General features: G+C 40.4%; 2 protein-coding genes across 8 annotated transcripts; both read left to right on the forward strand.

Moving 5' to 3' along the window:
- The first annotated feature begins 789 nt into the window (after positions 1-789).
- On the forward strand, positions 790-8652 carry LOC103703357. 7 transcript variants are annotated; one of them, XM_026803092.2, is made up of 9 exons: positions 791-1103; positions 3895-3937; positions 4450-4492; positions 6492-6614; positions 6819-6881; positions 7014-7061; positions 7175-7234; positions 7522-7582; positions 7677-8652. In XM_026803092.2, the coding sequence occupies exons 4-9, from the start codon at positions 6510-6512 to the stop codon at positions 7712-7714; spliced, it is 375 nt and encodes a 124-aa protein (XP_026658893.2). In that variant the 5' UTR covers positions 791-1103; positions 3895-3937; positions 4450-4492; positions 6492-6509; the 3' UTR covers positions 7715-8652. The 7 variants fall into 7 exon arrangements, with proteins under 7 accessions (XP_038984945.1, XP_026658893.2, XP_008784408.2 ...); XM_039129017.1 differs by lacking the exon at positions 4450-4492 and having other exon boundaries at positions 790-1103; positions 6498-6614; XM_008786186.4 differs by lacking the exon at positions 4450-4492.
- Positions 8653-16158: 7506 nt separating this feature from the next.
- On the forward strand, positions 16159-16776 carry LOC103703358 (transcription factor bHLH149-like). The gene has a single exon (XM_008786189.4). The coding sequence runs from the start codon at positions 16159-16161 to the stop codon at positions 16774-16776; it is 618 nt and encodes a 205-aa protein (XP_008784411.1).

Below are 16776 nucleotides of genomic sequence, written 5' to 3' on the forward strand. Positions count from 1 at the left end.
ACTTAATGACCGGCCTTTTAGTGGGACTGGACTCTTACACTAAAAAAAAAAAGAAAAAAAAGCCTCTTTTCACTAATCTTTTAACATCCGGTCTGGTAAAGTACACACATGACACACCATAGTGTGGCAACATATGGAAAAAAGACTAGAAATTAAACAGCGGGCCAACCACCCTTTTTTTTCTTGCAAGCAGGCCTACGGAGGAACCGTATATTAAATTATGCAATCAAAATATTAATGAAATTATGATGGAGACAGGATGGAAAACTTGCAATAAAAAGATCCTATAACTTCAAGCCCGATGAAAAATCAAAGGCTTACTGTGGAGTGACTTCGTTAAGGGATCTTAAATAATCTTCCTTGTTTTTTATTTTTTTGTTAGATTATGATGACCGAACATTCATACTCTCTATATACGGCTCAAACTTAAGAATTTATAAGTAATTAAAGATCCAATTATAGACATAGCAACACTTTTTTTCTGGACATAAAAATGGTCATGTACTTTTTTTTTTGTGGGCCAAACTTATGTCTTTAAAGTATATTTAGAACCTATAACTAATTCAAGATGCAACTAAAGGTAATTTTCTAATGATATGTCCCATAAGAAGTTTATATAGCGCTTTTTCAGTAGTCGTGCATATCTCGAGCCTTTTAATAATTAAAATCCCCCTTAGTTACCGGTCCACCATTTTATTTTTCTTTCAATTTATTTGGTGGAGCCACCCTCAAATGATTGCAACAGTCAATATATCCATCTCCGATGAATGATAATCACAACAACAGGTCGTTTTGAGCAGTTCCGGCGCTTCAAGTGCCGGCCGGATCTCGTTCAAATCTAAGACGGGCATTCTTACATATACCCCCCTGCCAAAGTAATATTGACGATCAGTGTCCCACCGACTGCTATGAGATCGTCAAATTGAGACCTATGGCTATCTGGTCGTAGAATCCCTAGATCGATCCTACTCCCAGTTCTCCTCTCCCTCCCTCGGGTCCTCCTCGGCGACACCGAGCTGCCGAAGGTCTCCCGCCGGCCACCCTCCCTCCTCCGCTTCCGCCCCCCCCCCCCCTCAGATCCGTCAGCCCACCGCCACCCGCTGGTACACGCTGTCCCCTCCTCCCTCTCCATCTTTTCCTCTCTCTCTCTTTTTCTTTCAGGATTCTTGAGAGATTTATCTGTTCTTCCTCAATTGTTATCTCTTCTTACCTTGGATCCGGCAACCCACTCGCCATTGAGGAATTTCCTTTACCCTTGACCACTATTTGGTCGTTGGTTATCCAACTATCTCCTAAACCAACATCTGGAGGCTTGGACGGATAATGACGTTATGATATCTAGGTTTAGAGCGTCTGTGTTATTACTCTGGGCCCAATTTCGTAAGTTTGTATAATGTGAGTGATTGTTTAGTGCATCTTATTGGTGATGTTTGATGGAAGTCACTATAGGACTCATTTTCTCTTGCTCTTGTCTCATACAAGCTTTTTTTTTTTTTTTTAAATGGATGATACATACATTTCTAATATGGATACATCCAATAAAGTTAGAAAATAACACGTTCCATAGCGCTCGAGGAAACTCCCCTATTCCAACCCACGGGGTGCCTCCGGAGTGACTGGCCACATACGAAGTCATCCAGTCTCCGGCCCGTTTGCCTCTCTAAAAACACGCTTGGCTTGGATGACCACACCACCACTTATCATAGCCCGAATGTCCTGAAGCAAGAGGTGGCCCCCTTCACCGTCACTGGTGCCATCTTGAATCCATCCAATCATAGTAGTCGAGTCACCTTTAAGTATGACTGAGATAGTCTGCAACACTCGCCGAGCATGACCTAGGCCAGCCCATGTCGCCCTCAGTTCTACTTCAGGAACTGAGGTGTCAAAAAATCTAGCAGCCTCCAGCAACCACTACCTTAGAGTCTGGGCCTCTGATGATGAAGCCAACACCTCCTCTCCTACTACCATCAAGCACGCAATCGTCGAAGTTGACCTTGAAGAAACTCGGAGGTGAGGGCTCCGTAAGTGAAATACACCGTCCGAGGCGCTACACGAGCAAAAAAAGAGCCCCAGATGTTCCGAGCTATCAGAGGTTTATGCGACAGGTTTGCATAAGTAATCTCAACCGTCTGTATCCGGGCACGCTTCACAATGAACCTCAGAGATGGGCTACTCTCGCCAAAGGTCTAGGCGCTCCTGTCGTACAAGCTTTTCAACACCTTCAATAACACCATATGGAAAACCTCCTTCAATCAGAAGCCTATACTTCTTTTTAATCAATTGGGTATTCCTTTTTATATAATATATTGGGTCCTATCATACTAGCACTAGACCACCGGAGCCCTTCATAACTCTGCAGTTTGGTGTGATTGGTTATTTTTTCTTATAAAATTCTCCATCATTATCATCTTATTCTCTACCCTCTTTGTTTGATAATAAGTTGGAAGGAGGAAGATGGAGATGACTATGATAGAGGAATTTTACGAGTAGCTTAAAATGAGTCAGCATGTCCTCGGGAAGGGATGTTGTTTTGAACGTAATCTGAAGAGCTTAGAAAGAGGAGGGGGAGATCAAATAATGCTTTGATCAAATTACTGGAAAGAGATATAATAAGCTTTCCATTTTGAGGGTTTTGCCTTAAATAGATAGAGATACCATACTGAAAAATGAATACTGAGCCATGCAACATTGCTTCATTTCTTTATCTCTCTGTAGCAGTATTCTTCATCTCTATGTTTTGGTGTTCTAGGAATGTTCGCAAACTTGGTTTTGCTTGATCAAAAATGTTATGATTTTGGTAGTCTAGCTCTTGTTTATGCTGCTTTGCTTGAAAAAGTATTAAGAATTACCAATTAATTAAAACCAAGGAAATTTAGGAAAACATCATAAAAATAAATTAGACATTCATATTTTTATAGCTCTGGACTTTTGGCAAACTCTTGCATGATAATTGAAATATTTATGATATTTGAGTTTCAGGATAGCCAAACCTCCACTAAATCTGTTTGAATCATTACATTGTGGATCTTTCTGATGCCCACAAAGTCAAAATCTAATTTCGAGAAGGTGCTTCCAACATTGAAAGAATGATGAAATGATAAAGTAGTGGCACAGGTAGCTTATATATACAGTGAATTTGGCCCATAACTTTCTTTCAGGCCTAACTAGGAAACTGTCTTGAGTTTCCGCTCTAGGGTTCAAGTGAAATGTCAAACTTTATGTTCTAGCGAGTTCTTATTTACCTTTTTATTTTTTGGTTAGAGAACATATACCTGTGTTTAGTAGTTTTCCTATTTTCATGTATATGTGCGTATATACATAGAAATGCATGTACGTATGCAGCTGCAAATACTTGTTTAGTGTTCAACAGTCATGTTTGCTTCTCTTCTGTAAGTTTGAAGAGGATTGCATGTCCTGTATAAACACATTCTTGATGCATGCAGTCCTAGCATGTTCTTTCTTGCCTAAGAATTATATGTTTTGGCCTTATGTCATAATGAGAGTGCTTTCATTATTCAATCAGCTCCTACAGATGCACCACAAGACTTGAGTATTGCTTTGTAGAAATTCTTTTTCTTGCCCTGGATTTTTGATACATTCTGTTTCAAGTGGGTGGCAGATATAGTTTATACTTACATACATACGCATGTCTATCAGTATATGCGAACAGAGAAAAGCTAGAAATACTTCAGGAGTTATTGGTCTGTACTTCCTCCAACCAAAATTCAATGGCAGCCCTTTGAAAGTGAAAAGTCTGACCTTTGATCATGATCTATGATGTTTGTATTGCCTGGAAATGAAAAAATATCAAGTGTTTCAAAGGTCTCTTATCTATGCATTAAACAAGCACAAAATGGAGGGTAACAACAGTTAGTGTGCTAAATTGTTTTGCAGGCTATGCAATTCAAAATTGTCACTTATCTATCTACTTCCATAGGTAAGAATTTTAAGAGACCTCTAGAGCATGTGGTTTTTGGTTTCATAAATCATATTCTTTCTTGCCTAAGATGTGTGTTCTGCATAAAATTATATGTTTTGGCCTTATGTCATAATGAGAGTGCTTTCATTATTCAATCAGCTCCTACAGATGCACCACAAGACTTGAGTATTGCTTTGTAGAAATTCTTTTTCTTGCCCTGGATTTTTGATACATTCTGTTTCAAGTGGGTGGCAGATATAGTTTATACTTACATACATGCGCATGTCTATCAGTGTATGCGAACAGAGAAAAGCTAGAAATACTTCGGGAGTTATTGGTCTGTACTTCCTCCAACCAAAATTCAATGGCAGCCCTTTGAAAGTGAAAATTTAGACCTTTGATCATGATCTATGATGTTTGTATTGCCTGGAAATGAAAAAATATCAAGTGTTTCAAAGGTCTCTTATCTATGCATTAAACAAGCACAAAATGGAGGGTAACAACAGTTAGTGTGCTAAATTGTTTTGCAGGCTATGCAATTCAAAATTGTCACTTATCTATCCACTTCCATAGGTAAGAATTTTAAGAGACCTCTAGAGCATGTGGTTTTTGGTTTCATAAATCATGATCAATGTTGTGATTTTCATTTCAAAAGGGTTGTTATCAATTTACTGTTTTTGCATAAAGTAGTAGGGATGAGCTACTCCAAAAGTATTTTAGCGTTACTTGTTCTATATATGTATTGTGTAGGATTTCTAGATTTTTATGAGGTTTCAAGTGTCTCTCATAATCACCCTTCTGTGACTGATCTTGTCGTTTGCTTAATGTTGGATCTGACAGCACCCTTTAGCTCTCTGTTTCACTTTTTTGGAGAGGTCAAGGTTCTCTTTTCTGGTAGTATTCAATACCTACTTCACCAGTGTTGTAGAAATGTTTCATGTTAAAAGGACTCTTTGGTGATGCTACTTTACTGTTCCATTGAATCCTTCTAGGATCTTGAAATTAGTTTGTTGTAAGATTGTTCGACTGTCTGCAACTAAGATCCACTTTGTTGCATCGAGCCATTGGTGCTTCCTGTTTGTCCCTGTGAGTCTAGGGAACTGCACATGTTTGCTTACGCGATTTATCTGGTAGACTCCAGGATGCAATGCTAAGCATTTTAGAATCTTTTTCGTCGATCATGTGACTTTTGTGGTTCCACAAGTTTATGTTTGTTTCATTCTTGTGTGCAATACAAATACGTTGTGCACACCAAAGCTATGTTTTGTCCTCTATCAACAATTTTTTCTCCTGGAAAGTTTTATATTCTTCCTCCTACAATTCGACCCTCTAATTTAACCCTTAAAGCATGCATATTATTTCTTGTCTAAAAACACTATACATAGTTTCATTCATATTGGGAAAAAATCATAATTGAAGTTCTTTCATAATGAATTTCTCAGGTTTGGACAGATCAGGATTGATCTGAATTCTATATGAAGTTTTGAGTGCTCAACCCATGCAATCCAATTACTTGACATAACAGCTTAGGAGTGATTTGAACCTGATGGGGCCAAAGATTGGATACTGAATCTGAAAGCCGAATTGGTTTGAAAACAAAAAAGGAAAGAAAGGACAAAGGAGTTTAGGATTTGGCGTTAAACGATGCCAGCAGTTCTTTTTTCTATTTTGTGTGAGTTCATGCACACGTGCATTGGAGAGGGTGGAAGATTTTGAGGGTGGGGTGAGGGGAAAATGACAGAGGATAAGACACGCACATAAGAGAGAGAGAGAGAGTCACCTGGGTTCCTGGATCCGCGGTTGCCAGTCCCTCCTCACTACACTGGATAGGGATATAAGTGGAGAGTGATGGTGACTAGAGCTATGGTGCATAGTGTATGTTCCATCCACCTCGAGGATAGTGGGAGGAGGGGAGGGTGAGTGGGTGCTCTCTCCTCTCTCTTTAATGCTCTGATTAAAATAGATACACGAGCTTCCACACTTAGACCTTGATCTAACTGTGAACCTATAACATAAGTGTATTATCTATGTAGTTATATAATGTCTAATTATAAATAAGTCAAATTGGGTTATAATCAGGTTGTATTGATCCAGGCACAAGCCTAGTCCAATTTCTTAGTTGGTTTGTCTTATCAGGTTATCCAGTCAAAATTGCCTGCCAAACTGTCTGAATTGTGGGTCAGGATCTGATCTGTTGATAGGCCTAACTTGAAGGACCCAATTTCTAGATTTTTTTTATCTCATTATGTTTTCCATTAATTATGTTGCTAATATTTGTAACTTGTTAGCTAGTTTCCTTTCTTTTTTTTTTCTTTGTCTTTTTTTCTTTCTTTTTTCTTTTTTCTTTTTCCTGTTGCATTATCTACATTTCTGGACCTGAGCATATAATGACCTCCTCCCTTTGTATTTATAATTCTGTAAGTTAATTGTATAATCATTAAGTTGTTTCTAGTAGTAGTAAGCCAACTTGGATACAATATGTGGCCCAAGAGTTCAATTGGCATGTTTACAAATTGAATCGAGCTTTCTTGTTCCCTATGGATGATGGGATCATGAAAACACTTGCTTTCAGTTGCAGGTTGATCTCACCATGTCATACACCAAGGCCACTGATGCCAGTGGTCATGCTTCTGAGGAGGGTCCTGAACTCATGGACCTAATTGAAGAGAACGCAATGCCATCATCCCAAGCAGAGGTGATAATTCTGCTTTCCTTTCCTTGCTTTCCTTTTTTTAAAATAAATCTTCAAATAATTCTTGATGTATTGCATTTATTAATTATTGAAATTTCTTTATATAGGTAAAACACCTGATGAACTGGTTTGCAGCTTTGATCCATTCTAGTATACTGTATGTGGTTCCAAATCATTTTAATAAGACTGGTATTTGTCTCTTTACAGGAGGAAGCAATCAGGAAAAAATATGGAGGAATATTACCCAAAAAACCACCACTCATATCTAAGGTGTTTGCTCTTTTACTTATTCTGTTCGAGAACTGGCAATAATGCTGTTTTGCAGTGAGCTGAAAAGTGGTTTATATTGCTTGTTTTGAGTATCATGCTTTCAAAGAAATAACTTTTACTTGTTATGTTCAGGATAATGAACGTGCTTACTTCGATTCTGCTGACTGGGCTTTAGGAAAGGTACTATGAATATGAATCTATATAAATCAGAGTGCTAGAGCAGATGTGGTTTTCATCTAACATAACCAGCCAGGTTTATGATATTCATCTAACCTATTCTTGATATCCAACAGCAAGGTGCACCCGTTGAGAAGCCCAAAGGGCCACTCGAGGCACTTCGCCCAATATTGCAGGTGATATATATTTCCCTCTTTCCCACCGTGCTCACAGACATTACATCAAAGGTGTAAAATGGGAAAGTTCCTTTTACATCCTTTTATCCTAATAACTTGTTCTTCAGGTATGCACATAGGTAGATGTATGGTATTTTTCTCATCATCCTTCCTAGAGGGAAATGGAACTGTGCGCTGATTTGCGCTTCCATTTATACTTGCATTTTATGAATCGACCTTTGTGCTCTCTGCACCATATGTTTTCAATATGCTTATGCTGCGTTACTTTAACTTGTTCTTGTGTTCAGCCGACTCTGCACCAGCAAGTGCGTTTGCGGAGGTCTATTTACACGTCCTCTGACACTGACGGTATCTCTGATGATTGAATTGCCATTTATATTTCTTCATTGTTTTCCATTATAAAAATAACAATTATTCTAACTTTCATTTGGTTACCCCATAGATGGAGGCAATGCTGCTTCTGAGGTGAACCAGCAATGAGTGACTTCGAGTCGTGCCCACTGGAGAGCCTTTCCATGGCACCACCTTTTGTTGTATGCATTGCAACAGAATGGAGTCCATTTGGTAGGCTTCCATGAATAAGTAATCACAGTTTTTAGTTATATTTGCTGCTGTTAGTAGGAATCTTTGTGGCCTCTCCGCAGCTGAGACCGGTGGCACTGGAACTGCCAGTGACAAAAGTTTATGAATTCATAATGGATCAGCTCGTAGAATGACATCTAGCTCATAGGCACCATGCTTCCTGTTATTTCAGTGAAATGTCCTAGATTACCGATTTTCATGATTATAATGTGACAAGTTACAGCATAGTAATTGCTAATTAAGTTTGAGACGCTTGGAGGATGCGGTTAAGATAATCTACATGAATGTTGGTCAAAGTTCTTTGAACCGCGCGAAGGTCAAAAAGAAGTAACTTTGTATCTCTATGAACGGCATATAACAATCCAAGAAGCGTTCTTCCTGCTGTTTCAATTCCAGTTACAAAGAAGAGTATCCTCGAAAGTTCTGTCAGACAAGGTGATCCAAGGCTTTTTGACTTTCCCAGGAAAATGTCGAAAAATTTCTTAATTGATGATTTAAGAGGGCTTATAACTTGGACATCAATTAGAAGACTCATTTTCTCGAATTACAGCATACCTTGTACCATAATCAGTTTCAGGTGTTGCCAATCATGTGATAAATTGCTGTTTTTCATCACGCTGGTGTAATGGAAATCGCTCAGCATCTGGATTTGGTTGTTAACATCATCTTTGTTCTGATCTGAAGTTCAGCTGTCTGGACCACAATATTACCTTTTCCTGTCGTGCCACTTTTGGTCTTTCAATGCGCATGGGTGTATGATGTCCTTTTGCTTCGAGTGGATCATAAAAATAGTATGTAAAACTAAGCAGATGCAATATGTTGACGCCTTTATGCCATTGTTCTTTTCTCCACCTTTTGCTTTCTCAAGCAAGGGGTTTTTTAAATCCATCATGTTTATTTATATAGCAAATGTTCATAAATTCACACATAAGCCATAACATATCATGGGAACAGTTGATATGATCATAATTAAAATTTGCATCATCTAAACTAGGTAAGCATCCTTTGTCCATAATTATCATGGAGCTACAGCATTACTCAGATGGATTTATTAATAATAGTTATTACATAATTGGATGCACCTTGGAATACTTTGGGCGCTCATATTAGTTTGTGTACATAATTCTTCAAAAGAACGAGAGGTTGAAGGGATGGCAAGCAGGTGTTCTATCTATAATGGGTAGAGTCACGCTGGTGCGATCAGTTCTAACCTCTATCCCCATTTACCTATTATCCAATACCATGGTGCCCTTTGCAACGATACGGTGTATGGAGAGGCTTTTCAGAAGCTTCATCTGGGGGTGGCATGGGGACCAAGGTGGAGTTCACCTACTGGCTTGGGAGATTATATGCCAACTGATGTCTAGAGGGCTGGGAATCCACTAATTGACCGACTGTCGGGAGATCCTTGTGATTAGATTGGCAACCAGGTTTTTTTTAGAGCCGGAGAACCTTTGGGGTTCCCTTTTGAGGGCAAAGTGCAGAGATCTAGCCGACCCGTTTGTCTTCTAGACGGATCGATGTTGCTCCTTCATCTAGAGAGAGATCTGTACCCGCGTTTCGGTGGTGATATCGGCGATCAGACAGGAGATCGAAAATGCCTAGGCTATCAGTATCATGGAGGACAGGTGGCTATTTGAGGTGCCTTTGCAGAGTTGGCCCACCTTGATTGACCATGGATAGTTGGAGGGGCGCCGAGTGTGTGAGTTGTTTATTCAGGGGGAGCGGAGGTGGGACAAGGCTCTCATTAGGCGGACATTTGGAGAGCAGCTTGCCGAGCAGGTATTAGCGCTGTCGATCTCGATTGGGGAGGCGGTGGACAGGAGAATATGGAGCTTGACCGGAAGGTCCGGGGTACGAGCCCGAGATGTGGCTGGGATGGTCAGGAGAGTGTCAGCTCGACAAATGAATGAAGGATGGATTTGGAGGATGTGTATCTATCCTCGGGTTGCTCTGTTCCTCTAAAAGATGGCTTGGGGATATTTGTCTACTAGAGATGTGCTTGTGAGGCGAAGAGTGAGGATTCCTTTAGTTTGTATGGTCTACCCAGAGGTGGAGGAGTCTATCTACCATGTTATCATCGAGTGTCCACGGGCTAGCCAGATCTGAGGGTGTGCCCTGCCCCACCCCTACTCGCGGCAGGGGTGGACGTCAATCGAGGACTTCTTATGCTACCTGAAGGACTTGGTGCGATGGTCTGGGCTTAAGGAGAGAGGGACACGGGCTGCGTACCTGGCCTACCACTGTTGGTTGGACAGGAATACTTAGGTCTTTGAGGACGGCAGCTCTCATCCGAGGGAAGTGGCAGACAAAGCTCTACAACATACAACGGAGTTTCTCAGCATTTCTGGAGGTTCACCTATTGGGTTAGTTAGGAAAATTTGTGGCACTTATTCTGCTCTTGCAGCGACCAGGACTATTTTTGTTTCCTAGGTGCCCCCATCTCCTGGCTTTCTCAAGGTGAACTTCGATGGCAGCGTCAGCGAGAGAAGGAGCTGCGGAAGTATGGGATTCGTGATCAGAGACCACGACGCCAGGTTAGTGGCGGCAGGGGAGGCGGATCTTCGACACGTATGTTGCTTGCGTCGAGCTCAAAGCGGCATGAAAGGGCATTTCCTATGCGAGGCAGGTATTGGGCTCAGATCGCATCCTTCTCGAGGGGGACTTGGCTATAATAATTGAGTGGATTCGGAGTCAGAGAGATGGTGTAGAGGGGAGGCCGCTGCTCCATGATGCCCGCAGATTGCTAGGGGAGTGTCTCTTATTAAGCCATGCATATAATCAGGAAGGCCAATGGTGCTGCAGACTGTATTGCCTTTTATGTAGCCCATTATTCTGGAAGTTTCATGTGGGTGAGCGACATGTCAGTATTTGTGCCCTTATGTAGTCTTTTATTTTCTGATTTTGTTGATTGTATCCACACTCGTCGAATGTGAGCTGTTCTTGTACTTAGAAGAAGAAGAGGAGGAGGAGGAGGAGGAGGAGGAGGAGAGAGAGAGAGAGAGAGAGTTGGAGCGAGAATGCAAGTAAAAGACTGTAACAAGTTCTGTAGTCTCATCCAAGGATGCGACCTGTAGTGATATCCAAGGATGCGACCTGTTTGCTTCAAAAGATTCTGTAGTCATGTCCCAAGGATGCGACCTGTTTGCCTTCTAACGTTTATCGCATGCCAAGAAGGCAGCCGAGTTGGTTCATTTCATGAATATAAGAAAAGTTGTAGGGATGATAAATATTAAATACAAGTATCCATATTTCTAACCCTAGACTCAGTCTCCTTTCTTTCCCAAAAAAAAAAAAAATCTAAACAGAAGAAGCACAATCTTATCTCACAAAATATAAAGAAGAAGCAACAATTTACTTATCTGTGTTCTTGATTACTCAATTTCTTTTAAGGTTAGACAAGACATAGTGGTTCATATTGACCACCAAAAGTCATGTACATATTAAAGTTCATCCCAAAAACAGTTGTGAAAATAGAAAAAGGTGGACATTGAGCTATGCTAAGATTGACTGGTTACGCAGGAGGAGTCTTCAACCTCAAAGCAAAGTTGTGTTGCAAATATTCAAACTCCCAGCTGTTTTCCCAATTGAGCAACCTTACACTGACGTCCAAGCTTGCAGTTACTTTTTGCAAGCCCAGAACTACCCAAGCATGGCTTGCTTGTGTATTAGTTTAATTGCAAAATCTTCTTCAATGATGGAACTCGAATCCACACTTGCTCAAATTTGAGTTACCCCTAAATTTATGTTTGTGTGGCCCCTTCTTTTAAGTTCTTTATAATAAACATTTGAGCATATCTAGAAAATATTGCAACTGGTATGGTAACTTACATAAAAAAAATCGTAAGTTATGATGTATACACATACCTTTTTCGCCATATTCCTTTGATTATCTATCTTCCTACTTTTTTAGAATTTTCTCACTTTTATTTCTTAGATTTTATATATATAGATGATACATATTTTATAACATATATATTATAATGCAGGCTCTCAAGTGCAACTCTTAGACTTTGCAAACATTCAATCATCAACCACAATGAGAACCTTAAGAAAAAAAAGGATCTGGCATTTTAGATGATTTTGGTCGGTTTTTCATGAGAAAGATGATAAGTAGACTTTTCCTAGAAAGCCAAAAAGAAGAAAATGCATTTGTAAACACACAAATAAAGAAGTCTCCATGGAAGAAGTATAGTCTCAAAACATTTTATGAACTAATGAGATTATAGCCATTGATCAAATATGGAACTCTTACGAATCCTTGTATCTTTCTTTGAAAAAAGAAATTGCTCTGGATAAGAATGCAAAGTCTTTTTCTCAAGCAACCTTTTTTTAAAAAAAAAAAGAAGAAGAAATTAGACAGGATCTAAACATTCGAACAAGAAAGAGCACTATTTTGTGTACCCCTTAGCATACCCCAAATGAGTGCCAAATATTTTTGTGTCATATATGGGTGATTCATGGAGGATATTATTGCCTATTTCATCAATGCAAGGTATACATAGTATTTTCCAAAAAGAAAATAATTTGTAGAATAACAAGAAATATAATCATGAGTACTTTTCAAAGAAAGAAATCTAACCCTTAGCACAAAAAAAGAAAGAAATCTAACTAAGCATGAAAAAAAAAATCCATATAATGTGAAAGACCCAAATATGAGTTTTACATTCTGGTCTTCCACTACTTAAGAAGTTGATTTGTCCAAATCTTAAGAGATCGAGAATAAATTCCATGACAAATGACCCAACTCCAACGACAAGAACCTTCTTTCCAGCTTACCGTGCTCCACCATTAGAGTCTAGCGCACGGACAATCTCCCCATTAATAAAAATCTCAAGCTTGGATATTTTGTGACTTAGCCAAAGTAACAAACTTGGCTTCGTACACTTCCCACTTAACCTTATTCGTGCCATGGGCTATAACTATGGCCAACGTCTCTATCGAACTCAGCTGTAACACATTTCCTTTAAGGTGGCGGGGTCCAGATATGATGAACGAGGCCAAACCTTAATTCATCATACAATCAAAGATCCCCCCCCCCCCCCCCCCCCCCCATTTTCTCTAATGTAGTAACCTTATTTGCTCTGATTGATATTCTTCTGTCTGCTCTCTATCTCTGGTTTAATTTGTTAGCAACCTCTGAAAGGGCTCGCAAAGCAGAGGTTGTACAAAGAAAAAGTCCAAAATATACATTCTCTTTTAGTTAAAGGATATGAATGCTCTCATCTAATATGTCTTTCAACTCTATGCCATGGAAGACATGCATATAATTTGTGATTTTCCTGATTTAATTAGTTTTTTGAAAATTAACCACCATCAATGTAATCTAATCGTCTACTGTGCCATGTAGGTTATTTCGTTCGATTTTTGCGTCTCGTGCAATCTTTGGCGTATGTATGCACCAAAGTAGCAAGTGCATGCAAATGTAGATTAATTAGGCTCAAATTTTTATTAAGTTCTACTTAGTCTAACTGGATCTAGACATAATGAGAACCATTTATGGATTTAATTAAACTAGATGAAGAAAAAGGTAATGACTCAATTTGACCCGTATGCCACGCGGGGATATATATATATTTGCAACATTCAACTTCCCAAAAGAGACCCTTCCACCTAACCTAATCTTCTAATTCTCACTTACACGCATGCAATATCATTAGGAAAAAAAAGTACGCTACGCAGTTAAAGTCAGCCACATGTTGACGTCCCAATCCGCACCTGCCACGTACTGAATCTGTAGACTCTGGAAGCCCATTGCAAAGCAGGTAGAGGAATCATGGTGGGCCCGCTAGGGTTCCATCAGAAACCTATTAATAAACAAATTGAAGGACATATTTAGAAATTTCTGCAAAAAAAAAAAGATCAGAATTTTTTCTGTACTGCACTAGTTGCACTGTAAAATACTGAGAGAACTCGATGGTCACTATCATAATATAGACGATCATGCTCGAAAAAAAGTTATTTAATTTTTATAAAAATATTTTTGTACTAGATTTGACATGAGGGATCGCCATTGCTCTCATAAAATAAAAATTCGTTGAATTTTATGTTGATAAAATGAACAGCCGGCTGTCCCGCAGATGCGATAACTCAACCTGGTAGACGAAACGGAGGTGTCAACAAAGACGGAAAAGATAACCACAACACCCACGAAATCCACATCATTGGGAGTAAATTAGACTAATCCAAAGGTATCGTGGCAAGAGACATCCCTGCCCACCTAATTAATCCCCACTTCTTCTCCTCAAATCCTTTCTTTATGAAAACCACCGGCACGTTCGATAGAAAAGAGAACCACTAAAAGCAGCAGCACCACCACCAATACCAACAGCAGCCCAACAACTATAAACATTTGTGCTTATTAACTATTTGTGCAAAGCCAAGTAAAGCGACGGCAAAAAAGAGAGAGAGAGAGACACGGTAGGCCCCGCCGCCCACTGCCGTAGTGGGGAAAGCCAAAGCCGGGGGAGGCGAGCCAAAGCCAAAGCCAAAGCCGTCTATTTCATTAGACAAAGGCAAAGTGCCGATTATACTTTGGAGGATTGATATCCCTACTCACATGGGTCGAAGAATTCACCCATTTGTATATTGCAAGTGGACGCGACCTGGTGCATGATATGCTGAATGAAGGATTTCTTATTCCACAAAACTCTTCTGCCCATGTTTATTATTGGATTTATACAGATCTTATCCACTCAATCACTCTTCCTTGATTTGCATCCTAAAAAAAAAATTTACTTCTAATTATTTTTAAATATATAAATATAACCATAATAATGAAGGTGATAGTGGTAGTGGTAAAGATAATAAATACACCGGCAATGTTAGTGGCAAGGGCGGTGGTGGTATGGCCACAATGATAGAAGAGGAAGGTGGCCGTAGAAGATGCACTACTTTTGTCGTTGCTTTACTTGGCTGCATTCACATACGTTACATATGAGCTGCCGTTGTACCAAAAAAAGAAAGAAAAAAGATGCACTATTTATGTGGCAAAGACAACAACAACAAAGGCGACAATATATGATAGAGGTAATGTTATGACGATGGTGCTAAGGTGCCCGCGATATCGGTGGAGGCGGTGATGATGGTGGCAGTAATGTAATGGCAACAATAACAATGGTGGTGATAATATTGGTGATATGATGAAAGCAGCGATGATGGCAGTAGTAGTACGGTAAAGACGTCGATGGTGGCATTGGTGGTAATAAAACAACTGAATTTCTTATTTTTTGAAAATATTGAAAGTAATTTTTTTTTTATTTTTTAGAAATAATGAAAATGATTTTTGAACTAAAAAAATAAAACCGATGCCAAGTAGATTCTAAATATTTTATGGCCTTCTAATTAAATGTCCTAGATGATTGGCTAGCATGAACAACATATTACATTATGTATTACATTACATAGCACATTATGTATCAAATTATTAACCTAACTACAGGATAATAACTCCCAAAACTCATTCTACACTTAAGAAGTTATTCTAGGTGCGTTGTTACATTATAATTTTCATAAAACTGATATAGATTTCTATGTTGATGATTACGTGTAGACTTCAAACATTATGCACGTATAGGAATGCAATAAAAATGGCTTGGAGTCAGAAACATCAACGATCGTAGCACCTAATAATTTATGAGTTTTATATTTTTTATTCTTTCTTACTTTATCCTTGCTCAATCATGCAAATAACAAATTAAGAAAGGATCGAATCATTTCACAAAAAAAGAAAAAGAAAAAGGCGCAACGCATGTATTTCTTTTTGATAGAAACAGCTAATATATAAACACATTTGATGATTGCAGGGGGCATAGTCATACCTTACCATCATGTAAGAAAATGTACAAGTATCTGTGCCATATTTGACAATTTGGATGCCTCTTTCTATTGAAACAATCCCATTCATTTCATCTAGTGTCATGCCAAAGGAAAGGGCACAATTTGGGCAACATAATATCGCACAACAACAATTTCTATTAGGTGGTTGGAAGCCATCCTACCCTAAAAGGATGTAGATTTATTAAATTATTTAGGTGCAAGTATCAACACTATTGTCCTGGCAATAAAATATACCAGATATTAACAATATTATAACAAGGGAATAATGTGAATAAATTTGGTGCGGGTCTAGCCTTGGGCCTCAGCCTTTCCCATGTCCCCAACCTAACCACAGTTTATGCTCCAATAATATATGCCCCCTTACCAAGTTAAATTTATGCTTCCCCAAAGATGAAGCACCAAAGAAAATGACGCACAAAACGACAGTATAAATATAAATAGACCACTACATCTGTTTCATAATTCATTATTTTCTCCTCCCGCTTCCTCCTCTGCTTCCCACCATGATCTCATCCTCCTCCTCCTCCTCCGCTCCTTCCTCTTCCTCAGCGTCCGCTTCACGGATAAAACTGCGGCCCGGTCCGCCCACCCAGGCCCGGAACAAGTGGCGGACCGGCGCTCAAGAGCGGATCTACGGGCGCCGCCTCGTCGAGGCCCTCCGCTCCTCTCGGGCCGGCCGCTCGGCCGCAGCAGGCGGCGCCCGGGCCGTCAAGGAGGCGGCCGACTCCGCCCTCGCCCTCACCGCCCGCGGACAGTCTCGGTGGAGCCGGGCCATCCTCTTCGGCCGCTTCCGCCGGCGCAAGCTCCTCCTCAAGGCCGGCGGCAAGGTCCGGCGGCGGCGGCGTGCAAGGCCGGCCGGGAAGTTCGCAGCGCTGCCTCATCCACCGGCGGCGCTGAAGGGGAAGAAGGTGAGGGATCGGCTCCGTGTGCTGGCCCGGCTTGTGCCGGGGTGCCGGAAGCTGTCGGCGCCGAGCCTGCTGGAGGAGGCGGCAGACTACTTGGCGGCGCTGGAGATGCAGGTGAAGGCGATGCGCACCCTCGCCGACGCCCTCTCGGCTGCAGCGCTCTCCCCTCCTTCTCCGCCGCCGCCGGCTGCCGCCGCCCCCGAACCGGAGAACTGA

Source organism: Phoenix dactylifera, chromosome 8 (genome assembly GCF_009389715.1).
Source record: "Phoenix dactylifera cultivar Barhee BC4 chromosome 8, palm_55x_up_171113_PBpolish2nd_filt_p, whole genome shotgun sequence".
Lineage (NCBI taxonomy): Eukaryota > Viridiplantae > Streptophyta > Magnoliopsida > Arecales > Arecaceae > Phoenix > Phoenix dactylifera.